This window comes from Podarcis melisellensis (genome assembly GCF_964234715.1).
Source record: "Podarcis melisellensis genome assembly, chromosome: 1".
Lineage (NCBI taxonomy): Eukaryota > Metazoa > Chordata > Lepidosauria > Squamata > Lacertidae > Podarcis > Podarcis melisellensis.
In genome coordinates this window covers 21448594-21475876 of record NC_138528.1, presented here as the reverse complement: position 1 = coordinate 21475876, position 27283 = coordinate 21448594, and the positions used below count along the sequence as shown (strand labels likewise).

General features: G+C 43.2%; 1 protein-coding gene across 7 annotated transcripts in view; it reads left to right on the top strand.

Annotated features, from left to right (window-relative positions):
• The window catches only part of UNC79 (unc-79 homolog, NALCN channel complex subunit), a 122733-nt gene that overhangs the window by 16890 nt on the left and 78560 nt on the right, over window positions 1-27283 (top strand). For 6 of the 7 annotated variants that reach the window (XM_081908080.1, XM_081908077.1, XM_081908079.1 and 3 more), the window contains 9 exons: window positions 3344-3514; window positions 7260-7352; window positions 10098-10153; window positions 12391-12520; window positions 14193-14257; window positions 16351-16439; window positions 18679-18719; window positions 21661-21689; window positions 23699-23928. In XM_081908080.1, the coding sequence (XP_081764206.1) occupies window positions 3344-3514; window positions 7260-7352; window positions 10098-10153; window positions 12391-12520; window positions 14193-14257; window positions 16351-16439; window positions 18679-18719; window positions 21661-21689; window positions 23699-23928 (904 nt within the window). The remainder of the gene's footprint in view (window positions 1-3343; window positions 3515-7259; window positions 7353-10097; window positions 10154-12390; window positions 12521-14192; window positions 14258-16350; window positions 16440-18678; window positions 18720-21660; window positions 21690-23698; window positions 23929-27283) is intronic. The other variant, XM_081908081.1, reaches the window with a different exon arrangement.

Genomic DNA, 27283 nt, shown 5'->3' with positions numbered 1-27283 from the left:
TTTCCTCATCCATTCTGCCAGCCATTTTAGGCTGGCTGATTTTGTTCGTTCTCTCTCACACAAATATACACAACACCCCAGTGGCTTCTCTCTGCTTGATGGCTCGCTGCTGTGAAGAAACAAATTGGCCCAGCTGTGCAGCATTGTGTCTGCACTGGCAGAAGTGTTTTCCTTCTGCTGTTGGATTTAAAAAGGCTTCCTCAGCCATCTAAGCCATGGCTTGACATTGCAGCTATCAGGGAGTCAACACGCAAAGCAGCCCCGTTTTTTATAGATGTTCTTGCCCCTCTTTCATTGTGAATTCTGCCATGCTTCACTTTCAACCAGAAGGTGCAGTTGGCCCTTATTTCCTGTATATATCCACTGTGTCAAGCCTCCCACAGCTTTAATGTCTTCTGATCTAGGATAGCTGTGGGACAGGAGAAGGTCCAAGGTTTGGAGGGACCAGTCTGGGTACTGGGAACTTGTGTTCCGAGCGTAAGCACTCAGCTTCCCCTAAAATGCCTTATCTGCACTCCCTCACCCTTAGTGGCAGAGAACATGCTTTGCAAGCTCAAGGTCCCAGGTTGAACCCTGCTGTTCAGTGCCTGAGGCACTGGAGGAAAACCACCTGGCAGGGTAGACAATACTGGCTTATGTGAACCCATGGCTCAGTTTGGCGCAGCTCCATGTGTTCAGAGACAGGCTGCACCCACAGCATACATTTAAAGCATCGTTATACCACTTTAACCAGTTGTAGCTTCTCCCAAAGAATCCTGGGAACTGTAGTTTCTTAAGGGTGCTGAGTGGCCAGGAGGCTCCTGTTCCCCTCACGGAGCTACAGTCCTCATAGTGGTTTAACAATCAAGCTCTCTTTTCAGGGAATTGTAGCTCTGTGAGGAGAAAGTAACTCTCAGCAGCCTTGGCAAAATTTACCCAGGATTCTTTGGGAGAAGCCATGGCTGTTTAAGGGGATGTAAATGTGCTTTAATGGTGCGGATGTGTTCCCTTTTGCTTGACTAGTTTCAGCACTGTCTGTGGGAGAAGCCATCTGCTGTAGAGACAGGAGGCTTAAGAAAGGCATTTACTTGAGGAAATATGTATTTGTCAGAAAGTTCCTCTGGAAATTTAGTCGGAAACTCATTTCTCGTAACTTGAAGCCATTGGTTTGGGTTCCATTTTCCATGTGACAGCCCTTTAGATATTGGAAGATGGCTGTCTCCTCTCAGTCTCTTCTTTATCAGGCTAAACATATTCAGCTCCTTTAAGCACTTCTCATAAGGCTTGGTTTCCAGACCCTTGATCGTTTTGGTCACATTTCTCTGCACACATTCCAGCTTGTCAATATCCTTTTTAAATTGTGGTGCCCAGAATTGGACACTGTATTCCAGGTGTGGTCTAACCAAGGCAGAATAGAGCAGTACTATTACTTCTCTTGATCTGGAGACTAAATTTCTAATTATGTCTTTTTGCTGCTGCATCACATTGTTGACTCATATTAAGCTTGTGGTCTACTAAGAGCCCTATATCGTTTTTCACATGTACTACTGTCAAGCCAGAGTTTCCCCAACCTATATTTGTGCATCTGGTTCTTCCTGCTTAAGCGGAGAACCTTACATTTGTCCCTACTGAAATTCATTTTGTTGGTTTCGGCCCAGTTCTCCAATCCGGATTCTGTCCTCAGCCACCTTTGCTACTCCTCCCATGCTGGTGTAATCTGCAAATTTGATAAGCACCCCCTTAATAGCTTCATCCAAGTTGTTTACAGTGAAGTTGAACAACAATGGGCCCTGGGGAACCCCACTTTTGACTGTCATTGCATGAAGTCTGGAAAGCAATTGAACCACCATGTTTAGAGATGCTACCTTTGACAAGCAACCATGTGGGGCAGGGAATGATATTGTAGCCAAGAGAATGCTGTAATTATAGTAATACATACAGTGTGTTAAATATAGTGACGTATCTTTTAATAGCTTTTTGCTTTGCGACAGATCACTCTGTGATGGATAGCATTGGTCAAAACTGTTTCTGCTGTAGATTTTGTATTCCTTGATTATGCATACTGAGGTTGCAGGTCTGTGCTTCTCTATTTAGGACACTGATAATACCAGAATCATTGGAGTAAATCAGCAAAACTGTTATGCTCAATTCCATTCACAGTCCCTTTGGGATCTTCTCATTCAGAAATTCTGGCAGAAGGAGCAGTAATTTGATTTTGCCTTAAAGTTCAGGAGCGATCCAGCCAACAGGAGATCATTTCAAGTCCTAGTTTGGTTTAAATTGCATTAAGTGTCCCACTGAAATCAATGTAACTTGGAAGTGCTTTTAAGTTTTACGCACCCTGGAGTGCTATAGCTCAGTGGCACATCATCTGCCTTGCATGCAAAAGACCCCAAGTTCTATCCCAGGCACCTCCAGGTAAGGCTGGACAGACCCCTTTCTGAAACCCCACAGAGTTGCTGCCAGTCAGGGTCAACACTATTGAACTAGACCAGGCTTCCTCAACCTCGGCCCTCCAGATGTTTTTGTCCTACAACTCCCATGATCCCTAGCTAGCAGGACCAGTGGTCAGGGATGCTGGGAACTGTAGTCTCAAAATATCTGGAGGGCCGAGGTTGAGGAAGCCTGAACTAGATGGACCAATGGCCTGACTCACAGGGAGCTTCCTGTTTGCCTAAAATCCAGACAAACAGTCACTACTGGTGCCTAATGAACTGGGCTTGGTACTTGGCTTGTTGCTGAAGAGGCCAGGAAGCTGGTTCTTCGCTTTTTCTAAATGTGTTGAACCAGGCCATGCCTTCCTCCTCTCACTCATTTCCATCCTTCCTTTGTTCTCCTTTCTCCCTCATCCAAACTGCATTTTCTGTGCAGCTTGGCTTCTGGTGGCCTCAAGCTGATGGTCTAGCAGCAGAGGCGGACCTCCATCCACCTCCTGCTCCTTATAGCCCCTCCTCACTTCTACCGGATCCCATCAGCAGCTACTAGGGACTACCCAAGGCCTGGACAAATGGCACTACCCAAAATGGGCTTATGGGCACTCAGGGTGGCTCAGCCCCGGACAGAGCAGTCTTTGGGTCAAGCATTATTTTGAAAGGACTAGACAGTTTCCTCCAAATTCTGTTGTAAGCCTCCCTCCCTCTCTTGCCTCCCAGTTCTCCCTGTGCCCCAGAAGGACACCTTTGGTCATCAGTGACCTTGATTGGATCTATCACTGAAAGCTATAAAGCAGCTTACCCCCACCTGATACCCCACCTGCAGATGTTTTGGAGGGGGACCAGGTGGTGTGGGAATACGTAGGATGCCTTCTCCTACTTTGATGGTGGCCATGCATTCACTGTTGTCTGTTTTCTCTTCCTCTTGGCAGATCTCGGACAGTCCATTTTTTACACAACCACATGCTTGCTCCCGTTTCTCAACGACGACATCTTGAGCACTTTACCGTATACCATGATCTCCACATTAGCCACGTTCCCGCCCTTTCTGCATAAAGACATCGTCGAGTATCTCAGCACCTCGTTCTTGCCCATGGCTATACGTAAGTGAATTCCGAAAGAAAAGGGTGGTGGAAAAATACTGGCGTTTCCCATAGCAACATGAGTGTACTGTATAGGATTAACCAGCCTGTAGAAACAACCCCAAGGCATCTCCTTGTCCTGATAAAAATATTGAGTATAGATTTTATAGTTACGATGCTCCCAGTGGAATTCAATGTTGTGCTATTACAAATGTTTTGTATCAGCCTGGCAGATGGAACAACCCCCCTTCCCTTTCTCTTGCATCCTCTTCTGGGGGTTCTTCTGATTCCCCCTGAGCCAATTTCAGGTGGTTTATGGTGTGTTTGAGGGAACAGAGGCCCTTATGCAGGGCTTTCACTGACAGTCTTTGTTAGGTGAGTGGTGGAATTTGCAATTTTGCAAATAAAGTGGCATTCTGTGCCAAAGCCTGTGGAAGGATGGCTTTGGGAAATTGAAAATACTATTGTCAAGAGCTCCTTACCGACTTGAATGTTATGGGCCTTCCTATGGATATGCCACTGATTCAGGAGCTTCATCGGTACAAAACATCTCTCATGCCAAGGTCTCCTTTATTTATTTATCTGTAAAAGTTTCTGTACACTACCTATTAGATGACAGTGTGCAAATTAAAACGATAAAAACAGACAGAGTAAAATCAGAGTAATATAAATAAAATACGAATGGTAACCCCAAGGGCACCATTAATTGATCCAGAAAGGGTGTAGTGCACAGGTATGTTTTTCATAACGAGTGCCAAAATATCATCTTGGAACTTGTCAGAGTTCTGAGGGGGCTACCACAGAGAAGGCCCTACCCCTGGTTTTCATACCCAGAATACATGGCAGTTCAAAAAATACAATGGTTTGTGTCTGAAGTTAGTCATACTCGGTGTAAACCCATAGAAATTTCACATACAACCCGGTATTTTTAAGACTCAGAGCGGTGCTGATTTGCTGTTCATGTGTAGAAAAGGTAACTCTGGAAAGGCATCAGAATTTGCTTTCTGTTTACTACATCAGTATTCTGAGGAAATTCTGTTTGTGGTACTGCGCCCTAAAGAAAATCATAGGGTGTGTGTGTGACCTGAAAACAGACATTTTTCTGCTGTTGCCCCTATATTACAGAATACTCTTCCCTGTGCCATACACGAAGCAGCAACCAGCAGTTGCTTCAGATGTCTGGTTCAGATGGGCTCTCCCTGACCCATGAGACTGGACCCTGCTTTATCTGCTTAAATTCCCTGAATTTTTGTTTCATTTGCTTTTATATGCAATTGCGTGTTTTCATAATGCTGTTTTATTGGTTTTTGGATGTATTTTTGTTTCAATAACTTTTAAACTATTGTATACAAGATTGAGAATAGAATATTAAGTAGTTTATAAATGCTTTTCAATCTGTCACTGAATCAGTACGCTAATAATAGTGGAATACTACATTTTCTGCCCTCTCTTGGCTCCATGTCTACATTTTCCTCTTACTTATGGAATAGTTCTCCAAAAAACAATAGTCAACATTAACTCGTGCATGTAAGATGATGGGAAGAGGTATTTCATTTTTCTTCTCTGACCATTATGCATCTACCTTTGTATTTGTATTATGCTTGGTGGATTAAAACATGCCTATTTACCCTGGCCTTTGAACCTGGGTCTTGTGTTTTCAGGACCCACCCTATTTCCAGGATAATAATAATAATAATAATAATAATAATAATGCCTCTTGATTGATATTTATCTTTGAATACAATATCTGTTTTATTTCTTTCCTCTTAGTTCTGCTTTTGATGCCTTTGTGTGTTTTGTATTTTCAATAATATACCATTGGAGCATGCCTATTTCAGAATTTCACAGTGCAATCCTATTCAAGTCTACACAGAAGCAAAAACAAACAATTAGAACTTCCAGGAAAGCCAAGTATAGGGTTACAGTCTTAATTTTTACAAGCAGAATACATCACAACCATTTCCTGGGTCAGTTTTAGAGTTTGTGTGGAGTCTGATTTCTTCAGGAGAAGAATGCTATCTGAGATACAATGCCATTTTAGCGTATATTAAATCACGAGCTGCTCATGATTAGATTAGCTCATTTGCTGAGTCCCCGCCTCCTTTGATATGCAGAACTGTTTTCTATGGCCACATAGCCAAAGCCTCTCCAGCTCACAGCAATTGGAAAAGGCAAGTTCCAGTTTATTTTGCATTTTATGGAGATGGTTCCCAGAAGCGAAAGACTGGTGGATGCTCAATTAATATCCAAACGCTATTGGTTTTTTACAATTAGTGTTTCAGAAGCTCTTTTGATTGCACTTGATCTCCAAGACATCTCTGCACTGAAGATCTTATCTGAAAATATTCAAACCAGCTGGGAATTTCTGCACTGCAGCTGCTTTCTGAAATCATTGATTCCTGAAGCACAATATCTTTAAACCTAAATAAGTTATTGTTATTCCACATTTGAAAATCCATCCTCTCGCTTCCTTTTATCCTGTCTGTTAACGATTCAGGTAGGGATGGGCTTAGATGTAGCGATCTTTTATATCGATCCCAGATCTTTAGCAAAGCTTTTTATTACTCCAAAGTAATTTATATAGTGGGATGCCTATAATATTTTGCTCCGGTTTTGAAATATCTGAACATTATTCTATTGTCTGATCTGCTAACCAATTAATACAATTTGTAATATTCGACAAAGTTAAGTATGGAACCTGAAGCCTCTTTCCTTATCATCATCCTTTTTTCTTTTCTTTTTTGCTTTTAATCTTGCTTTTTTTTTGGTAATTCCAAATGAATTTCCATGAACGTTGTTGCCAAGTGCCCAGCTACTGTGGTGATGATGCAGGCAGTTGTACAGCTCATGACAGCTGCAATCCTATATGATAGTCATCTTCAAATATCTCAAGGGCTGTCATATGGAAGATGGAGCAAGCTTGTTTTCTCCTGCTCTGGAGGGTAGGACCTGAACCAATGGCTTCAAGTTACAAGGAAGGAGATTCTGACTAAAGATATGGAAGAACTTTCTGACAGTAAGAGCTGTTCAACAGTGAAGTGGTCTCCCTCGAGAGGTTGTGGACACTCCTTCCTTGGAGGTTTTTAAGCAGAGGTTGGATGGCCATCTGTCATGGATGCTTTAGCTGAGATTCCTGCATTGCAGGGAATTGGACGATATGACCCTTGGGGTCCCTCCCAACTCTACAATTCTGTGATTCCTTTTATTGGCCCTGAATCTCCCAATGTTCATAGCAAGTCTCATTTAGGTGGACGGATCTGCACGATTGCTCATTCTCATGACGTGATAATTGGCTTCGTGGTACGTGCAAACCAGGCAAATGTGAGTCAGGGAGGAGTCTTTGGCTATACAAACTACAGTGGTACCTCGGATTAAGAACTTAATTTGTTCCGGAGGTCCGTTCTTAACCTGAAACTGTTCTTAACCTGAAGCACCACTTTAGCTAATGGGGCCTCCTGCTGCTGCCGTGCCGCTGGAGCACGATTTCTGTTCTCATCCTGAAGCAAAGTTCTTAACCCGAAGCACTATTTCTGGGTTAGCGGAGTCTGTAACCTGAAGCATCTGTAACCTGAGGTACCACTGTATGCAGAAAACAAGAGCTCTAGAATACTGCAGTAAGATGTATTGGGATAACCTTCCAGAAGATATCATGCTTGTAGTGTCAGTTTAACTGAATAGTTAGAAATTCAATATTTGGATGAATTGCTTAGAATAATAGGCAAATTTGCATTGCTTGCTACTAATACCTTGTTTGTTTTCTTTGAAGTGGGCTCCTCAAGAAGAGAGGGAGTACCTGCTCATGTTAATCTTTCTGCATCTTCAATGCTGATGATTGCCATGCAGTACACATCCAACCCTGGTATGTACTGGTTTTTCTGACTGTTTGTTCATCTGTCATTCTTCCTGGACATTAATCACATAACGTTTAAAACATGGAAACGGTGAAAAACGTTTTTTGAACAGAGCTACTGGGAAGCTACTGGGATGCGGGTGGCGCTGTGGGTTAAACAAGAGAGCCTAGGACTTGCCAGACAGAAGGTTGGCGGTTCGAATCCCCGCAACGGGGTGAGCTCCCGTTGCTCAGTCCCTGCTCCTGCCAACCTAGCAGTTCAAAAGCACGTCAAAGTGCAAGTAGATAAATAGGTACTGCTCCAGTGGGAAGCAAACGGCGCTCACCAGAAGCGGCTTAGTCATGTTGGCCACATGATCCGGAAGTTGTACGCCAGCTCCCTCGGCCAATAAAGCAAGATGAGCGCCGCAACCCCAGAGTCGGTCACTAATGGTCAGGGGTCCCTTTACTACTGGAAAGCTAACACTACATGAATTTCTTCTCAACCAGTTCTTAATCCCTCTCGCTGTGTTCTTATTTTGCAAAAGAACTGAAAACAGCCCCATGAGAATGTCTGAGTCTAGTGCCGGAAGCAGCTATTTTGGTGATAATTAATTTCACAGTGTTGCAAAAGTACATTTGGATCCCAGTGTTGGAGACTTTGAACCAGTTCTATAAGTTCTATTTTAACACCAGAAAATTAAACAGCATCAGATTTTTTTTAAAACTAAACAAAACCCCACAACTGCCTTAGTGATAATTAAGGAACACTGAAGTTTCACATTAAATTTAGAGACGAATGTGTTGATTGCTTCATATCCTGCACTTTGGTAAGTTTCCTAATGAATCCTCCTTATAGAAGGGCAAATTATGCCTCCTACAGTCTCATAAGTTGATTGCAATGAGAAAGATAGGAGCAGTCATGCTGGATCTGATAAATATATGCAGTTATTCTGTGTGAGGTATATCTGCCACCTTTAAAAAAACCCAACACTGTACCTAGCAAATAACAGCTGGTGAACCTATCTCTCTTGTGGCATAGATACACTGTGCACTCATGCATGGGCTTCACCTGTTGACTTTTTCCTTGTGGCACACCTATTATGGCACTGCTATTGTTAAAAAGATGACTGGCACCAGATCCTTTAAAAGCAGTTTCAAAATATTTAGGAAATGAGTTGGCCAAGTTTCCTAATACTCTGTTCTTAAGGTTTTTATTTTCCTTTTAAGTTGGCTTGGACTTAGCTGAATTTAGGGCACTGTTTTACAATGGTTCCAGTCCTACCTACATGTTTGCATCCAAAGAGGAACACTGGCAGAATTCTCTTTGGCCCCCAAATCCAGTTGTTGGGAAGACTTCAAAAATCCAGACATTTGGCCAATTTCCCAAATTTCCTCTGGACACTAAGTCCATCATGCCAGATGTATGGCAACCCGATTTTATTTAACATCTATATGAAGGAATTGGGAGCAGATATTAGGAGGTTTTTTTTGGGGGGGGGGAGTGCCATCAGTATGCTGATGACGCCCTGCTCTGTTTCTCCACAACATCTGAGTCAGGTGTGGGTGTCCAAGATGTGGCTGCCAATTTGTTACCGAGCCAAGTTCAAAATGTTATTACCAGTGTTTAAAGCCCGAAACCACTTGGGACCAGTGTATTTAAAGGACTGCCTCAACTTTTGTACCTCCATCTGATTTTTATAATCTGCAACTGAGGCACATGTGATGGGTTTGTGGTTACATCGTGTCTTCATCAATCAGAAATGGAGCATTCAGTGTGGCGCTCCTGAGATTTCTTTGACCACTGAGGTTAGGCTGGCTGCACCATCTGAAAACCCAGTTGTTTCAACAAATCTTCTCTTGAAGGTTACCCATATTGTATTTCTGTGAACTTAGGTGAACATACTGCTTTTTGTTACCTATTTGTTATAATTTTGGCTGTGTTATGTGTATCAACTTTAAATTTAGCAGTCTGTACACAGCATGGATGCTTTTAGATATTTTAAAATACTTTTTCGCTTTATTTTCATTGTATTGTTTTACCACTTCAGAGTTTGCCACCCCAGGCTCCTTCTGGGAGGTCAACAGTGGCGTCAAAATAAACAGACAAACAATATATCTTATATGATTGTGATGTATAAAAAAGTGGAACGAATTATAAAAAAGAAAGTAAGGTATCATATACATCTTTTACTAAACTTACGAGTTATAGAATATCTGTACTGCAAACTTTCTTTAAAATCACATTTCCTCAGTTGTTTTCAAAGCAGTGTACACACAAAGCAGTCAAGGAAACAGCTAAAACCCATTTCAGTGGTTCAGCGCTAAGCATGACCAAGTCTGGATCTAACCCAGTAAGTTTTCTGCATACAGGCATGCTGAGTCACGGGGAGCACATTCACACATGCATTCTCCCACGTGGGTTCTGATACAGGCTCATGAGGACTGTATCATGTGAGCTTGATGAACATTTGAATTGACTTCCTGAATCCATGTAAGGGATGCTGATTGGAATGTGGTGGGGGCTCTCTTTCAATGGAGGTTTTTAAACAGACGTTGGATGGCTGTTTGTCAGGGATTCTTCAGCTGTGATTCCTGCATTGCAGGGAATTGGACAATTCCATGATCACCCTAACCAGACGTAGAAACTGCTATTGCTACCCATTTGCTATGCAGGCTTTGAACTGGCAGCTATGAATTAAGACAATCAGAATGTTACAAAGCAATTTCGTTCCTTCATTTCGTATTTCAATGAGTCTGCTTTTTCTCTTCCAGTGTACCATTGTCAGTTACTGGAATGCCTTATGAAGTACAAACAAGAAGTTTGGAAAGTAAGTGCGGGACCAAATATGTTTTACAAAAAGAATAGAATGAACAATGCTCTATTTTAACATTGAAATCCTAGTAAATGACCAAATCAGTTGGGAAAATGTACATGTCTGATTCATTTCCTGAAGGACCGTATTGCAATATGCATTTGTGCATGCCATTCCCTCCTGCACCCTAGGTGGAATCCTTCTTCATGGTATGTTTCATGGTATATTTCCCACTGGGGGAAATAGCATTGATGCAGTCTTTTTGTTTCTTTAAACCAAATCAGTTCAAAACAACACATATTCATAGAGGGCTAGAATGTTGCTTTGTTTTGTGGTTTGCAAAATTCAGGAGCCAGCAACATTGTCTAGAACAAGGTTTCCCAAACTTGGTTCTCCAGCTGTTTTTGGACTACAATGCCCACCATCCCTAGCTAGCAGGACCAGTGGTCAGGGATGATGGGAACTGTAGTCCCCAAACAGCTGAAGATCCACCTTTGGGGAACCCTGCTAGAACCCAGAGTATGGGATAGGAAGTTTGGCTTTCTGGCCTTTGCAGCAACATAGTTGGTCATTGCTGGGTCCAATTTTTGTGGCTACTGGAGGCCTGTATTCAGGACTGGCCCTACCATTAGGCAGAGTGTGGAAGTTTACTTAGAAATGTGATTTTTGTTCTTATGAGAGGGGCAGTAAATTGATGGCTATTTCATTTTGCATTTCTACAGCCAGAATTTGCAGAATTTTCTGTTTGCAGTGCCTAAATAACTTAGCCAGTCATGGATAACTTGCCTTTCCTTAAAGAGAACGATGCTGGTGACCTTATGCATCTGTTCACCTGTGTCTGTTTGGTGCTTCATATGCTTTCTGAAGTTCTATTGTTTTATTTCTCTTTCTGGCTGCATACCATACATTTAAAGCACATGACCAAAGAATCACGGGAACTGTAGTTTTTTAAGGGTGCTGGAAATTGTAGCTTTGTGAGGGGTTAAACTACAGTTCCCAGGATTAATTGGTACAGGGAGTAATATGCTTTAAGTGTATGGTGTGTATGAAGCCTGAATTGCTTCATGGGAGCTTGGTTCTGAAAATTGAGTAATAATTAAATGGAATAAATACAATATAGGATGCACCTCTATTGTCTGTGCAGAGGGGAGTATGTGCTCTTCTGCCTCAGGCAGCAAAATGCCTTGAACCAACCCTGCCTGGATGTTTTCTTTAACTTGGATTACTTTACTACATCCGATTGTCTTTTTTTCTAGTTTGTTCAGTCTTCAGCAGCCCTGTTTTCAATTAATAAGTGGTTTGCAATTAGTGATGGGCAAGACATTTGTTCAGCTCTCATTTTAATGTGGACCTACCTAATTCACACAGGGGAAAACAAAATGCAGACCAAATCGCAACTATCCTTTTGAAAGTTTTTACTTCTCTGAATTTTGCAATGCAGTCCTCCACCCCAAATGAGAGCAAAATACATATATCAGCAAAAAGGGTGCACATAAATGTGCAAAAATCCATTACATATCAGGAAACAGCTTGCAAAAATGTATATAGTAGGGAAAGCGAACACAAAAATGTGCATGAATTTTCACGATGGCTTAAAAAAAAAAAAAGCTCACAAACCAATGTGAACTTAATTTAAGATTAGAAAAATGAGAAACTGAAAGCTTTGCCCATTCTTGTTCACACTGCAGCCACCACCAAGACAAACTACAAAACTAAACTAAAAAGGATAAAATAGCTAATAGCTGCTGCAGTTAGAACTGTGCAGCATATAATTACGCGTTTAAAGATGGTTGAAATGAATCTTTTGAACCTGCCTCAGAGCAAGCAGAGTAGGAAATTCTGTGGATGTCAACAGGAAGGGGATTCTTAAGTTTTGGCACCACCGCTGAGAATTCACTCCATATAAATATCCCAAGGAGAACACAGGGCAGCTAATAAAATAAAATACAAAACAAAACAGACGCAGGTGTTTTGAGGCAGTCGTTGCAATCCTGGTTACTTGGAAGTAAGCCCCAGTTGAGTTCAATTGGGCTTGCTCCCAGGTAAGTGTGTAGTGCCCAAGACTGCTGCCAAACATCACAATCCTAGGCATGGTCTACTCAGTAGTAAGAGCCACTGAGTTCAAGTGAGCAGGTATAGGATTGCAGCCAAAGTGCAGGCCTTCAAAGATGCGCCAAAATGCACACGCTTTTCTGCATTCTGCCCCTGTGATGCCTTCTGAAATTCAACCGACAGCCCTGTTTCTCTTTTAGGATTTGCTCTACGTAATAGCATATGGTCCTTCTCAAGTAAAACCACCGGCCGTACAAATGCTTTTCCACTACTGGCCCAACTTAAAACCACCCGGGGCAATAAGCGAATACCGAGGACTGCAGTATACAGGTAAGTGATGCTCAGCCCAGCTGTATCTTAGAGCTGGATGCTGAAGCCTAACACAGTATTGTTGTGGATGCTGAAGAGATGGATGGTTCCCACCCCCGAATCGACACATTCACTTCTAACTATTGTGTATAATGCAGTGTGTTCGCAGAACTGTGTAGTAAATGCTTACATGCAGCAAGGTGTTTCTGGGTTAACGTGTTCCTGGTAATTTAAAAAGTAAAGTAGGTGACAGTTTCTTGACTAGAAAAAGAGTTCAGTGTTGGAATGCGATCCCAAGGTATTCCCTCAGTGTTTTTTCAGATATCTCTCAGATATACTTTAGACTTAGGAGGTTCTCTTTCAGGGCAGAGGGCTGGATGAGGTGATCCATTGGGCACCTTCGAATTCTATGATTCTATAATGAAATTGCTGAGTTGTGCAGTAGGTCAGGCATGACACCTGTCAATCTGCCGCTGTGTGAATTCCCCTCTTGATATCTTTTCTGTAACTTGTTTGGATTCCAGGAGGGTAAGGGAAATGTCTTTCTTGGCTTCTCTGCTCCGCTTCTGCACTCTCTCTTTGTTCTCATGTAGGGGCAAGTTCACGTGTGCTATTCTTTTAAACATTTCTTTAAAAGGGGGAACAGCTCACCTGAATCATGGAGATTGGGAGGGAAAAGTCTGATAACTGAACCAGCTTTCAGCGTGCTAGTATACATGCCAGCCACTCAAATTGTGAAGCTGGGAAGGCTTGTGCTACAGCAGACATATTGTGGGTTCTCTATGGCCCGATCGCAAGTCACGTATGAGCTAGAATGAGCTGCAGGTCAGCTTCTGGCTTGTGTGATGCTCCCCATCACATTTTGACAGGAGGAGCAGCTCAGAAGCTTCTGCTTCTGTTTTTGTTCAGCCACAATGCTCCTGAGCTGGAAATATGGTTAGTTTAAACATGCCAGCCTCAGAAACCATGGCTTGGAGCTAACTTGCTTTAAACTAACTATAAACCAGTTTGTTGCTCCAGGAATGCAACAAACCATCGTTAAGCAGAAGCGGAAGCAAAAGCTTCCAGGGTCCTTCTAGTGGCTATGCAAGAGGAAGAGAGAGGAGGAAGAAGCAGGTGAGCACAAAGTTCATTGAAATTCATTACAGCTCATTATTGCGACGTGTGAACACAGCCAGTTCTGCCTTAACTCTGCAATGGCCCATTCCTCCAGCCAAGCAAGCAAGCACATGCTGCAGAAGTCAAGTGATGAATATGACTGTGCGAACTAGCCGTAGAAATATATTTTACTGTATATGCAGAATTATAAACAAGACTTCCCAGCATTAGAATAGAGGGAGATTCTCATCGAGTTCAGTGTATTTAATGCCTCTCTAGGTTCCCAGGCAGAATTCTTTTCTGCAGGCAGCCTGTTAGCATTTAAATGGACGTGCTGATCACTGAACCTGGATCCATAATGCAGGCATGCACTCTCAGTGCCCCTCAACTCGGTAGTTGCCAGAGCTGACACCAGAACTCGAGAGTAAAAATAATTCTAAACTGGTGTTCAGTATCTCAACCTGAACCTGAAACAAAATATCATCACCTGAAATGAGTACAGCTGGTAGTAATGGTCTCTCAGCATTGTATCTGACCCATATTTAGCTCATCAATAAACTTATGTGTGTTCATCAGTGATGGTTTTGTTTTTCAGCATGGAATCCCATACACTGTCAGCACATTGAATGCCATAATGCCATTAACAAGCCAGCAGTGAAGGTAATGGACACTTATGCACCCCTTAGACTGTGCCCACTGAGGGGCTAATGATGTCCCAGCAGTTGCTGGAATAGTGGGGTTATCTGTCATTAAGAGTGAACAAATGAAGGGACGGCCGCATCTCCAAAATAGCTTCTATTCAAACCATGACATTGCCAAACATAACCAAACCCTACAGCAACCCCTGTATCCCTACTGTTCAATTGGTTAGAAACTTTTCTCTAGTTTGCCCCTGGAACAGGGATTTCTTCTTAATCCTGCTATAATTCTGCACCCAGAGACAAGTTGCCTCCCCTCGAAGAGACACATTGCTTTCCATGCCCCTTGTACATTGGACTACCTGGAATGTATACACTTTATTTATAGAGGATCAGAGGCCTTACTGTGCCAGGAACAGAGTGTGACCAAGAAAAGGTGGCCCTAAATTGGCCCCTCTTCCTGTATAGGATAGTCCTGCCTGTTGGAACAGATGTTATCTGTCTTTGAGCCACTGTTTCCATTCTTCAGCTACAGGACTGCAGTGCTGGGCAGCTGTAAACCTAAAAAGTACATTGCATTCTGTACTGTACTTTTGACAGCAGAATACTGGTAAAAACCACTCCCCAGTTTAGGTTTGGTGTTCCTGGGTAGTATCTTCATTCCTCAGATAGCTCAGGATGAAGGGTTAAACTACATATTATGCTGAGGACATTGTCAGTGTGCATGTAATGGAATTTTTAAATAAGAAAATTAATACAAACCATTGTGGGGGGCGGGAATTTTCACCAGAACTGCAGTGCATGGGGAGGAGAAGTTTAATCCTCCCTTTGGCATCTGTGATGCCAACAAAAAGTGCCCTCCATGCTGCAGGGAGGTTCCTCCCGCCCGACCATGTTATTTGCTGTACTGGGAGGGGGATTTTTGTCAGGATCATCACAGCAGGAAAGGGAAGAGTCAACCCTCCTCTCTCCATGCGCTGTGGTTCCAATAAATATTTCCCCCTGTGCCTAGTACATGGTCACTCACTGCATGTTAGGAGTATAAATTTGTTTGGTCCTAATTGTCAGATATGGGGACACGGGTGGTGCTGTGGTCTAAACCACAGAGCCTAGGGCTTGCTGATCAGAAGGTCAGCGGTTTGAATCCCCGTGACGGGGTGAGCTCCCATTGTTCGGTCCCAGCTCCTGCCAACCTTACAGCTCGAAAGCACATCAAAATGCAAGTAGATAAATAGGTACCGCTCCGACGGGAAGGTAAACGGCGTTTCTGTGCACTGCTCTGGTTAGCCAGAAGCGGCTTAGTCAGGCTGGCCACATGCCCCAGAAGCTGTCTGCGGACAAACGCCGGCTCCCTTGGCCTGTAAAGCGAGATGAGCACGCAACCCCAGAGTCGTCCACGACTGGACCTAATGGTCAGGGGGTACCTTTACCTTTAATAGCTCTGAGTGGATATGATAGCATTTGAGCAGAGCTGAATGTATGATCTCACGGTAATTAGAGCAGAACAAACTGACGTCCCTGTGTTGAGCTCCCCCAACCATGAGTAGTACCACCCATTTCCTATGCTGATATCAGGGCATAACCTGTGATTCCTGAGCAGTTACATATCAGGGGTTAACAATGACCCTGAATGACTCTCGTGCTCTAAAAGAGCCTACTCACATCCCTTCCATCCAGTAAGTTGCTTCCACATTTCAGTTCAGAAACAAGCGGATCCGGTTCTCTCTTAATATTATAGTTTAACAGCCTTTTCTATTCTTGTCCACCCCAAATCTTGTTTGTGCAGAAGCTCTGCTTAGTTTGTGACTGATTTTTCTCCACAGAGAGCTCTGCAAACATTAATACGTTATTGCATGCCAACATCCCAAACAAAACATTCAGCTCACCTGTGCCATCTTAATTGATGAGCCTTTTCCATACCTAAGCACAAAGAAAGTTGGTAAGAATGGCCTGAAAGAGGCTTGAGGCTCATGAACACAGATTCCCTTTCGTCAGTGGAAGCAATGAGGTGGTTTTTTTTTGGTCACTTGCAGGGGATTTGTGTTAGACTAGAGCACATGTGACTAGAGCACATTTCTGGAGAGAAACTGATTCTGTCCTTCCTGTGTGTTTCAGATGTGCATAGATCCTTCCTTGTCTGTGGCTTTGGGTGATAAACCACCCCCTCTCTACCTTTGTGAAGAATGCAGCCAGAGGATTGCAGGGTGGGTAGACTTAAGAGAGGCCGACCAAACCCAAAGAATCATGGTGAACTTGAGAAAACTATCCTAAAAAGCTATGCAAAAACTCTGGAACCTGAATTAAGTCAAAAGCAAAAGGCACATAGCTTTCTCTTAAGCTGAATGGTTAAGTACTGAAACTTCTAGAAATCAGAATAAATCAGGGCACGTTTGCAAGTAAGTGCAAATGCTATTTGATGATTGAGCATGGTAAACCAATCCGGTCTGATTTATTAGACACCCAAGTTCGTGTGGCATCACAGGAAATGATTTGTTTGGAGGCAGTTCCACTCTTGCTGCCGGAAGTTGCTGTCTCCTGATTGCAAAACAGCTCAGTTTACTTTGGAGAGGGAGAAAAAGGATTCGCCGGATGTTGCAAGGAAGGATTTTTGGTTCAGGATGAGCGACGGCAAACTGGGAAAAGCAAGTTGTTCCGATGGAAACCTATACCCACAAGAAATCGCTCAGGTCACTTCTGATTTTGGAGCTTGGTGGGGGACAATATTCCCTTTGCCTTTTGAAACAGAGGCGTGAGGTCTGAAAAAAGGACTGCAGCAGGGGCAGAGAGGTTTTTTTTAATAAAAAACTTACCTGCATACCATAGTCCCAATCTAAATCAAGCCCTAAAATGTTGTGTGCAGGGCAGCACATCTAGTTTGGCTCTGAGGGGGACTGGTATGGCTTCCTCACATCTAAACCTGGCATTTCATTTATTTATTAAATATATAACGGGGTCTGTGTGTGGCGAAATTCCAAAGTGTAGGTGCCCAATTCCGATATTGTATAGAGGAGACCGCCTGATAAGATGGTACATTGGAACCTTGGTTGTCGAACATAATCGATTCCGGAAGACCGTTCGGCTTCTGAAACATTCGACAACTGAGGCGCAAAGGGCTGTCGGCAGTTTCAATGGTGAAAATTGAGAAACGTGCCTTGGAAGCCGTTCGACTTCCGAGACGCGTTCAAAAACGGAAGCAATCACTTCCGGGTTTTCAGGTTCTGAAAAGTTGGGCTTCCGAGACGCTCAAAAACTGAGGTTCCTCTGTACCTGTGGGAGGCCCTTATCTTTAGAGTGCAGTGAATGAGATAAGGGGTGAGAAAATATTTCAGGTATCCTAGTCCCAAGCTGTAGAAGACATTATACATCAGAACTAGCACCTTAAAACCTGGTAGCCAGCTGGCAGCCAGTGCAATTCTTTGAGCAGCAGCATAACATGTTAGCCCCAGTGAGCATTCAAAGTACTGCATTTCACACTAACTGCACCTTCTGGACCAACCTCAAGGGCAGCCCCACGCAGAGAGCATTGCAGTAATCTATCTAGCACCCAATCTTGGCTGTACAGGATTAGGTTATAAACTTTGGCACAAAATCATGTAATTCTTCTCCATGCATCAGTTATTACAGGGAAGGGATAACACGACTTTCCATCTCAACAAGGCGTTGTTATTGCCTTCCGCGAGACATTTAGAAGGGAGCATTTTTATAGTGTAATAAAATCGTAACAGTGGTTGCCGTTCAGTTTGGCGGGTTGCGGTTTAGAGAAGCACATTTTAAAACATACCGTGGCTTCACCGCTTTGATAGCGTTTTCCCTTAGTTTCAGAGTCCAATAATAATAAAAATTTAGGGCAAAGAAATGCACATTTACTAAAAATTAGACCATAAGGTGCACTTCTTATTTTTGCCTGCTGCTTTATAGCAGCCTTGGCATCACAGCGAGGCCATTTGCAGGAGGGGAAAAAAGGTAATTTAATTTTATAGAAGTCACCTTGGTGTTGAAGTCATCTTTGATTTAAACCTGAAGTGAAAATAATTAAATTTGCTAGGAGGTCTGGCTTTTAAGCAGGAACAAGCGAATTAGATGGTGGAGCTGTTTGTTCTCTTTTTATGTTGGGATCACACCCGTAGCCATCTGAGGATAGTCAAAGGTGCTCTGTATTTCTTCATCTAATTGAGAATTTTCAATATAAGCTGCAAAAAAATGGGTAGAACATAGCAGACCTGACATCAGTACAGCGGTAATGTGCGATAAATGCAATGTGACAAAGTAGTCCAGTTCAGAAGTAAAAATTACAGAGATAGATACTATCCATAATCAGGAGGAGCCCAGCCTGCGCAGTTTAAAAATGGCTTTTTCATATTTTATTTTATTTTATTTTATTTTGGTGGTGGTGGTAGGGAAAACACATCATAAACTACTCTGATTCTTTCCTTTCCTTTTAAGGGATCACAGTGAATGGTTGATTGATGTTCTTTTACCACAAGGTAAGACCATTTAAAGTTGGATAGCAAGTACTAATGGCAATACCGTGATATGGGAGTTTTTATAGAATCATAGAATTGTGGGATTCTAAGGGTGCTCAAAGGTCATTCAAACCAAGCCCCTGTATCGTAGCTCGGGGGTAGAGAACGTGGCATGCATGCAGGAGGCCCCGAGTTCAAATCCCCAGCACCTCCAGTTTCAAAAATCAGGCAGCAGGTGATGGGGAAGACCCTCTGTTTGAGACCCTGGAGAGCTGATGCCAGTCTGAGCAGGCAATACTGGACTAGATGGGCAAATGGTTTGAGCTGGGATTAGTTCAGGAATGATCAGAGTTGAAATTAAAGATGCCAGAGAATCCAGGCAAAATTGAGAAAGGAAGCAGAAATAGCAGTAGTTCAGTTCCGAAATGGATATCAGTCAAACAAATATGACTCATTCACATTGTTGCTTTTAAGTGCACCATCTATACATAATTAGATAGATAGATAGATAGATAGATAGATAGATAGATAATTTATTACGGTTGGAGACCAGCTTATAAAACACACTTGGGGGTACAGTCACAGAAGGAAAACAAACAATTAAAACAATGTACAACAATAAATTTAAAAATAATGTACAACAATAAACTACCGCAGGGAGCTGATCCAGAGTCACCCATAGAACTGGTTTGAGTTGGGAGGTGGTCTGCGCCTACAGATCTGTACACAGAATCCGGCGACCATCCGGGTCGTCTTCTGATCTTTGCCTAACAGGAAAAGGTTGAAGTTTTGCTTTTCCGGGAGGTCAGAGAGCCTCACCAGTAGGGGATCAATGGATTTACTATGTGCCTCTTCATAAAAGGGACATCTAAAGAACATGTGCTCTGGGCTTCCTATCTCCCCCAATGGACCGGCGCAAAGTCTCTGAGCATATGGGACTTTTTTAAAGGTTCCTTCCAGGACCGGCGAGGGCAGAGCCGAGCTTCTGGCGAGTGTAAAGGCCCTTCTTGCATTTTTAGATATGAGAAAGAAGAGATATGCTGCCAGTGTGGCTATATATCTCTCAATTTCTCCAATTTTATAGTCAGGGCACCTTGAGCAGTCCTATTGTCTCTTGGTGTCTATGATTCTTTGCCTGACCGTAGCTTTTTTTAAAAAAATATTTTTTTATTAAGGTTTCAGCAAACTTTGTCATAACAAAACAAAACATAAAAAACACAACACAAAACATAATAAAACATAAAACACATATAAGTTCAATTCTTAATTTCTTATAGCTTACTTTCCCGACTTCCTCATACCTCCCCTTTCTGTATTCCAATTTCAAATTTATTTTCAGCAAATCCTTCCCTTATTTTTAAGTTACTTTTAATATTGCTTATTCTCCTTAAATTTGCCTGACCGTAGCTTTTGCCTGGCCCAACCCCAGGCTTAGAAGGGCTTGAGGGGCAAAACCCATTTTCTGAAAAGTGTTCAGGACTGGTGTCTGCCAGCCTGACTGGAATTGGTCGCAGAGAATCAGTGGGACTATTCCTCAGGGGAGCAGCTTCAATGTCAGTCATTTGTAGATTGATGTTAGGCACATAATTAGTTACGTTTTTGACATTGTTTTAACATTTGCTTTCCATTGAAATGAATGGGGTGTAAGTTACATAACTTACATTAAATAGTGCACAGTGAGATGACTCGTGTATTCTTCGCGGGAAGCTGAACAGCAGCAGAAAGGAAGCAGCTCTGATTGCAACAAATAAAGATTGGATTGGTGGTGTAGGAAGAGGGGAGCGGTGGGAGCAGACCGCCTTGGGTCTCATCCCTGAGGGGGGTGAATGCTGGGCCTGGCCTGCAGCGCGCCTGAGCCACACGTCTCTTTTTTCAGTCAGAACTCACCGGAACTCAGTTCCGGCACCTCTCAGGTGGGTGCTATTGACATTCTAAGAGAATGAGGGAGGTGCTCATGTTGAGTTCTGGCACCTCCTTTTCTAGAAAAATAGCACTGCATATTAAGTATAGTATAGTATAGTATAGTTTAGTATAGTATAGTATAGTAATCTTCATGCAGTGCTGGTTCCAGAATTGGGTGTTTTGTGCAAAGCAGAAATGGTAGCACTTTTCTGGAACCTGGCAAATGCTAGATCTTGACACCCTCTGGTGCTGATCCTGTTTTTGTGTATTTCACTAACCCTGAACATTTTTGGGGTAATTTGTTGTGAGTTCGGCCAGTGCTTCTTGTGGTGAAATCCAGATTCTAGTAAGCCCTGAGTCTGGTGCCAGGAGTTCTACCCCATGGAGGCCTGACAATTTATTACGAACCCAGAATTTAGCGGCACTCTCTATTCCAGCTCTTCTCTTGGCCCAGACTACTTTTACCATCTGTGAATCTCTTCTTGTGCTTATTGTTCCAATGAATTCTCTGGCTTCTACCTCTGTATGGAGAACAGGGTCATGCTAATACTCCTTGTGTTGGACTGGCCAGAATCATTTACCATTTCCATGCAGATGGGAAGCAGGGAACACCTGCCATGTTTTAGAACTGTAAGAGAAAGAAGCTCTGAATTACAAAAGATGTCTCATTCTAGACGTCTAAACCTGCTTACAAACAGAACTACAAGAGGTGTCTCATTCTGGAAGCGTTCTGTATGGCTAGCGGTCTGTTTCCAGCACACATTTATAATAAGAGAAGCACTGCTGGATCAAATCAGAGGCCCATCTAGTCCAGCATTCTGTTCTCAAAGTCTCCAGCCAGACATCTATGTAAATGGAGGCATTAGTGCAATACAACTCTCCTGTTCACGATCCCCAGAAACTGCTATTAGGAGACATAAATGTGCTGAACAGGCAAACAAGATTTTTGATTACCACCTCATAATTCCATTTTCTCTAGAATATCTTGTAAGGCCCCAGATCAGCCTGTCAAAGGAGTGATCATAACTGTTTTGATATTCCGTTTACCTTCCCATTACAGCCGAAATTTCTGCTATATGTCAAAAGAAGGTAAGACTCTTCCATCTATGTGATGGGGCATCACTCTCAGCTTTTTATTTTTGTCTGTGATTTCATCTCGTCGTCACACGCAGTGCAAATATTCTCCCATTGTCGTCGTTTTTGGTTAAGAGATGGAGGGTTCTGTTGTATTGGAGTCTGTGGAATGTTGCTGGAACGTCTTGACATTGTGCTTCTAATTACTGGGCGTTGATATTCAGTGGCTATTTTCAAGCGCTGCCTTGTTGCCATTCATTTCACCTTGCGCAGTTCGGTGTGAGTGCAATCCACAAATAATTGCTGTGGCACGAGGCCCGTAGGAATGAATGGAGATTACAAGGATAATTTAAAGGCTTCAGCAGAACAAAATGAAGCATGCTTACAAAATTACTTTCATCTAGTGATTCCTTTTAGTGCCTCAAATGAACAATTTGTTCTCGTTTGCTCAAACTGGAATTGCTTCAGCCAGGCTTTGCACCTTGGAGTTGTCACCACTATTCTATCAAAATATGGCCTTCTTATTTAAAAAACACACACAAGATCAAGGCACTGCTTACCTTTCCCTACCTCACGCCATGACATAAAGGAATTGTGGCACAATTAGACCTAGGACACAGCTGCAAATATAACATTTTAAGTGCGTTTTAAGGGCATTATACGTAATTAACACTAGATGGCGATGGTGAGCTTATGGCAAATTCAATATATTTTTCAAAACAGTTTTTAAAAAGCATTTTCACAGTGTGTTTTTTAATATGTGTCTAGATTCCACCCTAGAGCAGGAGACTGAAGATGGCAAGAGGAAATGAGATATCTTGTTTGCAGTTCCTTGTTTCATTGTGTATGGCAGACTTGTGGGGTCTGCTTTATTTTTTTTTTTTTAAAAAAAACTAGTACCTCAACATCAACCAAGCGGAGCCATGTATGAAATTGTGGGAGCCGCCAGTTGCAAAATGGTGGCCCAGGGAGTAGAGTCAGTTACCTCCTGCACTCTGGGCTTTTTAAAGTCACCACAGTAGTTCCACACTATACATTTAAAGCATATTCAGTACACATATAAATCACATTACTTTGCCCAGATAATCCTAGGAATTGTAGTTTCCCCCCTCACAAAGCTACAATTTCCAGTGCCTTTAACAAATTGCAGCTCCCAGAATTATTTGGGGGAACTCGTCAATGTAATAATTTCATAAAACATATGCATTTGACAACAGAAGCAGTGTAAGATTCCATGTCGCTAAAACTGAAATATATACACCCTTCAAAAAAATTGGAATTCACTTGCATTAATACCATGCGCCATCCTAAGCTTATTTTCTCTCAAATAAGCCCTACTGATTTTGATATGATGAACTTAAGTGACATTATTTACAGTAAGTATTCACCTACCATCTTTTAAAATGCACACATTGACCAGGGGTATGATTTAGTGTTTCGGAGGGCACACTTGGAATTTTGCAAAAGTGCTGTGTGTTGCCACAAAATGGGTGCCATGTGGGAGGGGATAGCCAGTCACAAAATGGCTGCTAAAAAAGCCAATCATTTGAAACCCATGTTCTGCTCCCGCAGAACACCCATTTCACGGAAGTCAAGCCAGCCAATTTCACCAAATCACATCCAAGTAAAATTCTCCTGCCAACTTAGCAGTTTGAAAACACATCAAAGTGCAAGTAAATAAATAGGTACTACTCTGGTGGGAAGTTAAACTGTGTTTCCGTGTGCTGCTCTGGTTTGCCAGAAGCGGCTTAGTCATGCTGGCCACATGACCCGGAAGCTGTCTGCGGACAAATGCCAGCTCCCTCAGCCAGTAAAGCAAGATGAGCGCCACAACCCCAGAGTCGTCCACGACTGTACTTAACGGCCAGGGGTCCCTTTACCTTTACCTAAAATTCAAACTACACACATATGTGTTTCTCTCCCTCCTGCTGGATAAGCTGCTAATTCTTTGAATAGATAGCTCTTTGATTCTTCCTCTCAGTCACCATGATGGGCTTAATGGCACTTACATTGCTTCTTTCCAGAACTGTAGCTCGCATGTTAGGAGGGCTGTTGTCACGTGTTTCTCTGCCGGCTGCTGTGGTCGCCATGGGAACAGGCCGGTGCGCTACTGCAAACGATGCCACTCCAACCACCACAGCAGTGAAGTTGGGGCAACAGCCGAGACGCATCTCTACCAGACATCGCCGCCTCCTATCAACACTCGGGAGTGTGGGGCTGAGGAGCTAGTTTGTACTGTGGAAGCTGTTATCAGGTAACCCACAGCAGGCAGGTGAACACACGTGGAACCCAAATCCTGCTCTTGTCTGTCCCATTCCCTCTTCCATCCGTGCATGGAAATCATTCTAAGCTCTTAGAGCTCAACACGGTAGCGGGTGGCGCTGTGGTCCAAACCACTGAGGCTCTTGGGCTTGCCGAACGAAAGGTCGGCGGTTCAAATCCCTGCAACGGGGCGAACTCCCATTGCTCTGTTCCAGCTTCTGTCAACCTAGCAGTTCAAAAGCACACCAGTGGTTAATTCTGTGTACAGAGCGGCTGTCTACCAGCTCCACCTGGTATGCAGGCTGAGACCCTACCTGCCTGTGGACTGTCTTGCCAGAGTGGTGCATGCTCTAGTTATCTCCCGCTTGGACTACTGCAATGCGCTCTACGTGGGGCTACCTTTGCAGGTGACCCAGAAACTGCAATTAATTCAGATTGCGGCAGCTAGACTGGTGACTGGGAGTGGCCACCGGGACCACATAACACCGGTCCTGAGAGATCTGCATTGGCTCCCAGTACGTTTCCAAGCACAATTCAAAGTGTTGGTGCTGACCTTTAAAGCCCTAAACGGCCTCAGTCCTGTATACCTGAAGGAGCATCTCCACCCCCATCGTTCTGCCCGGACACTGAGATCCAGCGCCGAGGGCCTTCTGGCGGTTCCCTCATTGCAAGAAGTGAGGTTACAGGAAACCAGACAGAGGGCCCTCTCAGTAGTGGCGTCCTGTGGAACGTCCTCCCTTCAGATGTCAAGGAAATAAGCAGCTATCTTCTCTTTAAAAGACATCTGAAGTTTTTAATATTTAATGCTATATTGTTTTTAACATTTGATTGGAAGCTGGGGAAACTCAGCCAGATGGGCGGGGTATAAATTATTATTATTATTATTATTATTATTAGGCAGGAGGGCAAACAGCATTTCTGTGTGCTCTGGTTTCCATCATGGTGTTCCGATGTGCCAGAAGTGGTTTAGTCATGCTGGCCACATGACCCGGAAAGCTGTCTGTGGAGAAAAGTTGGCTCCCTCGGCCTGAAAGGGAGATGAGTGCTGCACCCCATAGTTGCTTTTGACTGGACTTAACCATCCAGGGGTCCTTTACCTTAAGCTGTCCCAAAATGTTGCTGGACTTCAGCTCCCAGCAGCCCAAAGCTGCATGGCTAATGAGCAGGGGAGATGGGAGTTGTAGTCTGACAACATCCTGAGAGCGTCATGTTGGCTGCTATGCCATCAGAACAAATGGGCTGCATCTCCTGATGCAGCAAAGCTTTTCAGCAGCCTAAACGCCACTATATAATTTATCCCCAGTATCCATATTTTGATTGTGCAATGCTATTCTCTGCTTAACCCAATTATCCTTTCAAACCTCAGCAGGAGGGAGGAGACTGGATAAACCCCACAAACTTATTCCCTTTGGCTTCAGGCGCTAATTTGTTTCATTTTATTTTTAATTCCTGCTATTTCACTTCAGCGGGTGCAAAATAACACTTAAGAAAAGAGAAGGAAATGTAGGTGCATTCTCGCTAATTAAAAAGTGTAAGAAAAGGGGGGAGTAAGTATGGTACCCAAAGTAGATAGGAGGTAACAACTTCAGGAAACAATGAATTTAATCAGCTGTTTCAAATGCCTGGAGAAGGGGAGGTGAGGAGAAGGAATTAATAAAGCCTTTGACTCTTGCAGTTTGTCAGTTTCAACTGCTGCTTTCCCTCATCCCTTTGAAGAAACAACTTGCAGGAAGCAATAAAATTAGAGCAGTGGCTTTTGGAATGAAAGTGAACATGAGGGGGAGGAGAAAGGGGAGAACAGCCCTGCCCACATGATTATGTCGCTCCCTCTGCAGGGATGAAACATAGCGAGACAAGATGCGCAAACCAGGAAAATTGCCCCCCTGAAATGCAAGACATCAAGTGCGATTCAACTTGTAGTTTACAGCAGAAGATCAATTACTAACCAGCACTAGGAGCTTCCTGTCTAACGAACTTTCATTTCATGTGTTTCCATTTGTTGCATTGCTATTTTAAAATTTTATTTAAAGTAACGTATAAGAGGAGTTTCTCAGTTTATTACACGTTGAATACTTTAATTTAACTTAATAATTCAATCCCTTCCTTTAGTGAGCTCAGGGCAACCTATTTTTGCCTCACAACAACCCTTTGAGGTAGGTTCAGATCAGACAGAGGGTTCTCTGACTTAGTAGACCCATCGAAAGCAATAGGCCTAAGCTGGTCCTGGCCAACAAACGCTTGTTGATTCCAATGGGCCTGCTCTGAGTTCTGACTTAGTTGGATGCAACCCAGAGGGATCGCTTTCTATCACACCGTGAGCTTCACAGCTGAGCAGTAATCTGAAGTCGGGTCATTCAGGACCTAGATCAATACTTCGTCTAGGATAAAAGTGGCTGTCCAAATAATTATGCTATTTGCAGAATAATGAACACATAGAGATGAGCATAATCTATATTAGCAGCACCAAGGGTCTGGAGCTACTTGTTCTCCACTGCTTAACCTTCTGCCTCTGGTACTTTGTAAAGTAAAGGTAAAAGTAAAGGGACCCCTGACCATTAGGTCTAGTCGTGACCGACTCTGGGGTTGCGGCGCTCATCTCGCTTTACTGGCCGAGGGAGCCGGCGTACAGCTTCCTGGTCATGTGGCCAGCATGACTAAGCCACTTCTGGTGAACCAGAGCAGCGCACGGAAACGCCGTTTACCTTCCCGCCGGAGCGGTACCTATTTATCTACTTGCACTTTGACATGCTTTCGAACTGCTAGGTTGGCAGGAGCTGGGACTGAGCAACAGGAGCTCACCCCGTCGTGGGGATTCAAACTGCCTACCTTCTGATCAGCAAGCCCTAGGCTCTGTGGTTTAACCCACAGCGCCACCCGCTTCCCACTTTGTAAAGTAGATGTCTCCATAAAACAATTCATGGACAATAATACACCAGATGAGCTCCTACAGTTTGCAATGTAGCATAATCAAGGAATATATATGGCATGAGAACAGGTTACTTAATGGACTGCTTTTACTAATAATGAGGTTGCCCAGATCCTGAGATCAGCTTCAGAGGCCCTGCTTGTCAACCTGCCTATAAGATAATCAGAGACAAAGCTCCATGGTTATATAATTTCCTCCCAGATGTTATACATATGACACCATCAGTTCATGTTTTTAAGCAGACTCAGAAGACTTGTGGCCTTCCAGATGGTGTTGGACTACAACTCCCATCACCCCTGACCATTGGCTGTGCTGGTTGGGGCTGATGGAAGTTGTAGTCCAACAACATCTGGATGGCTACTGGCTCCCCATCCCTGTATTTGAAGATTTATATTGGCAATAATTCGAAAGTGTCTTAATT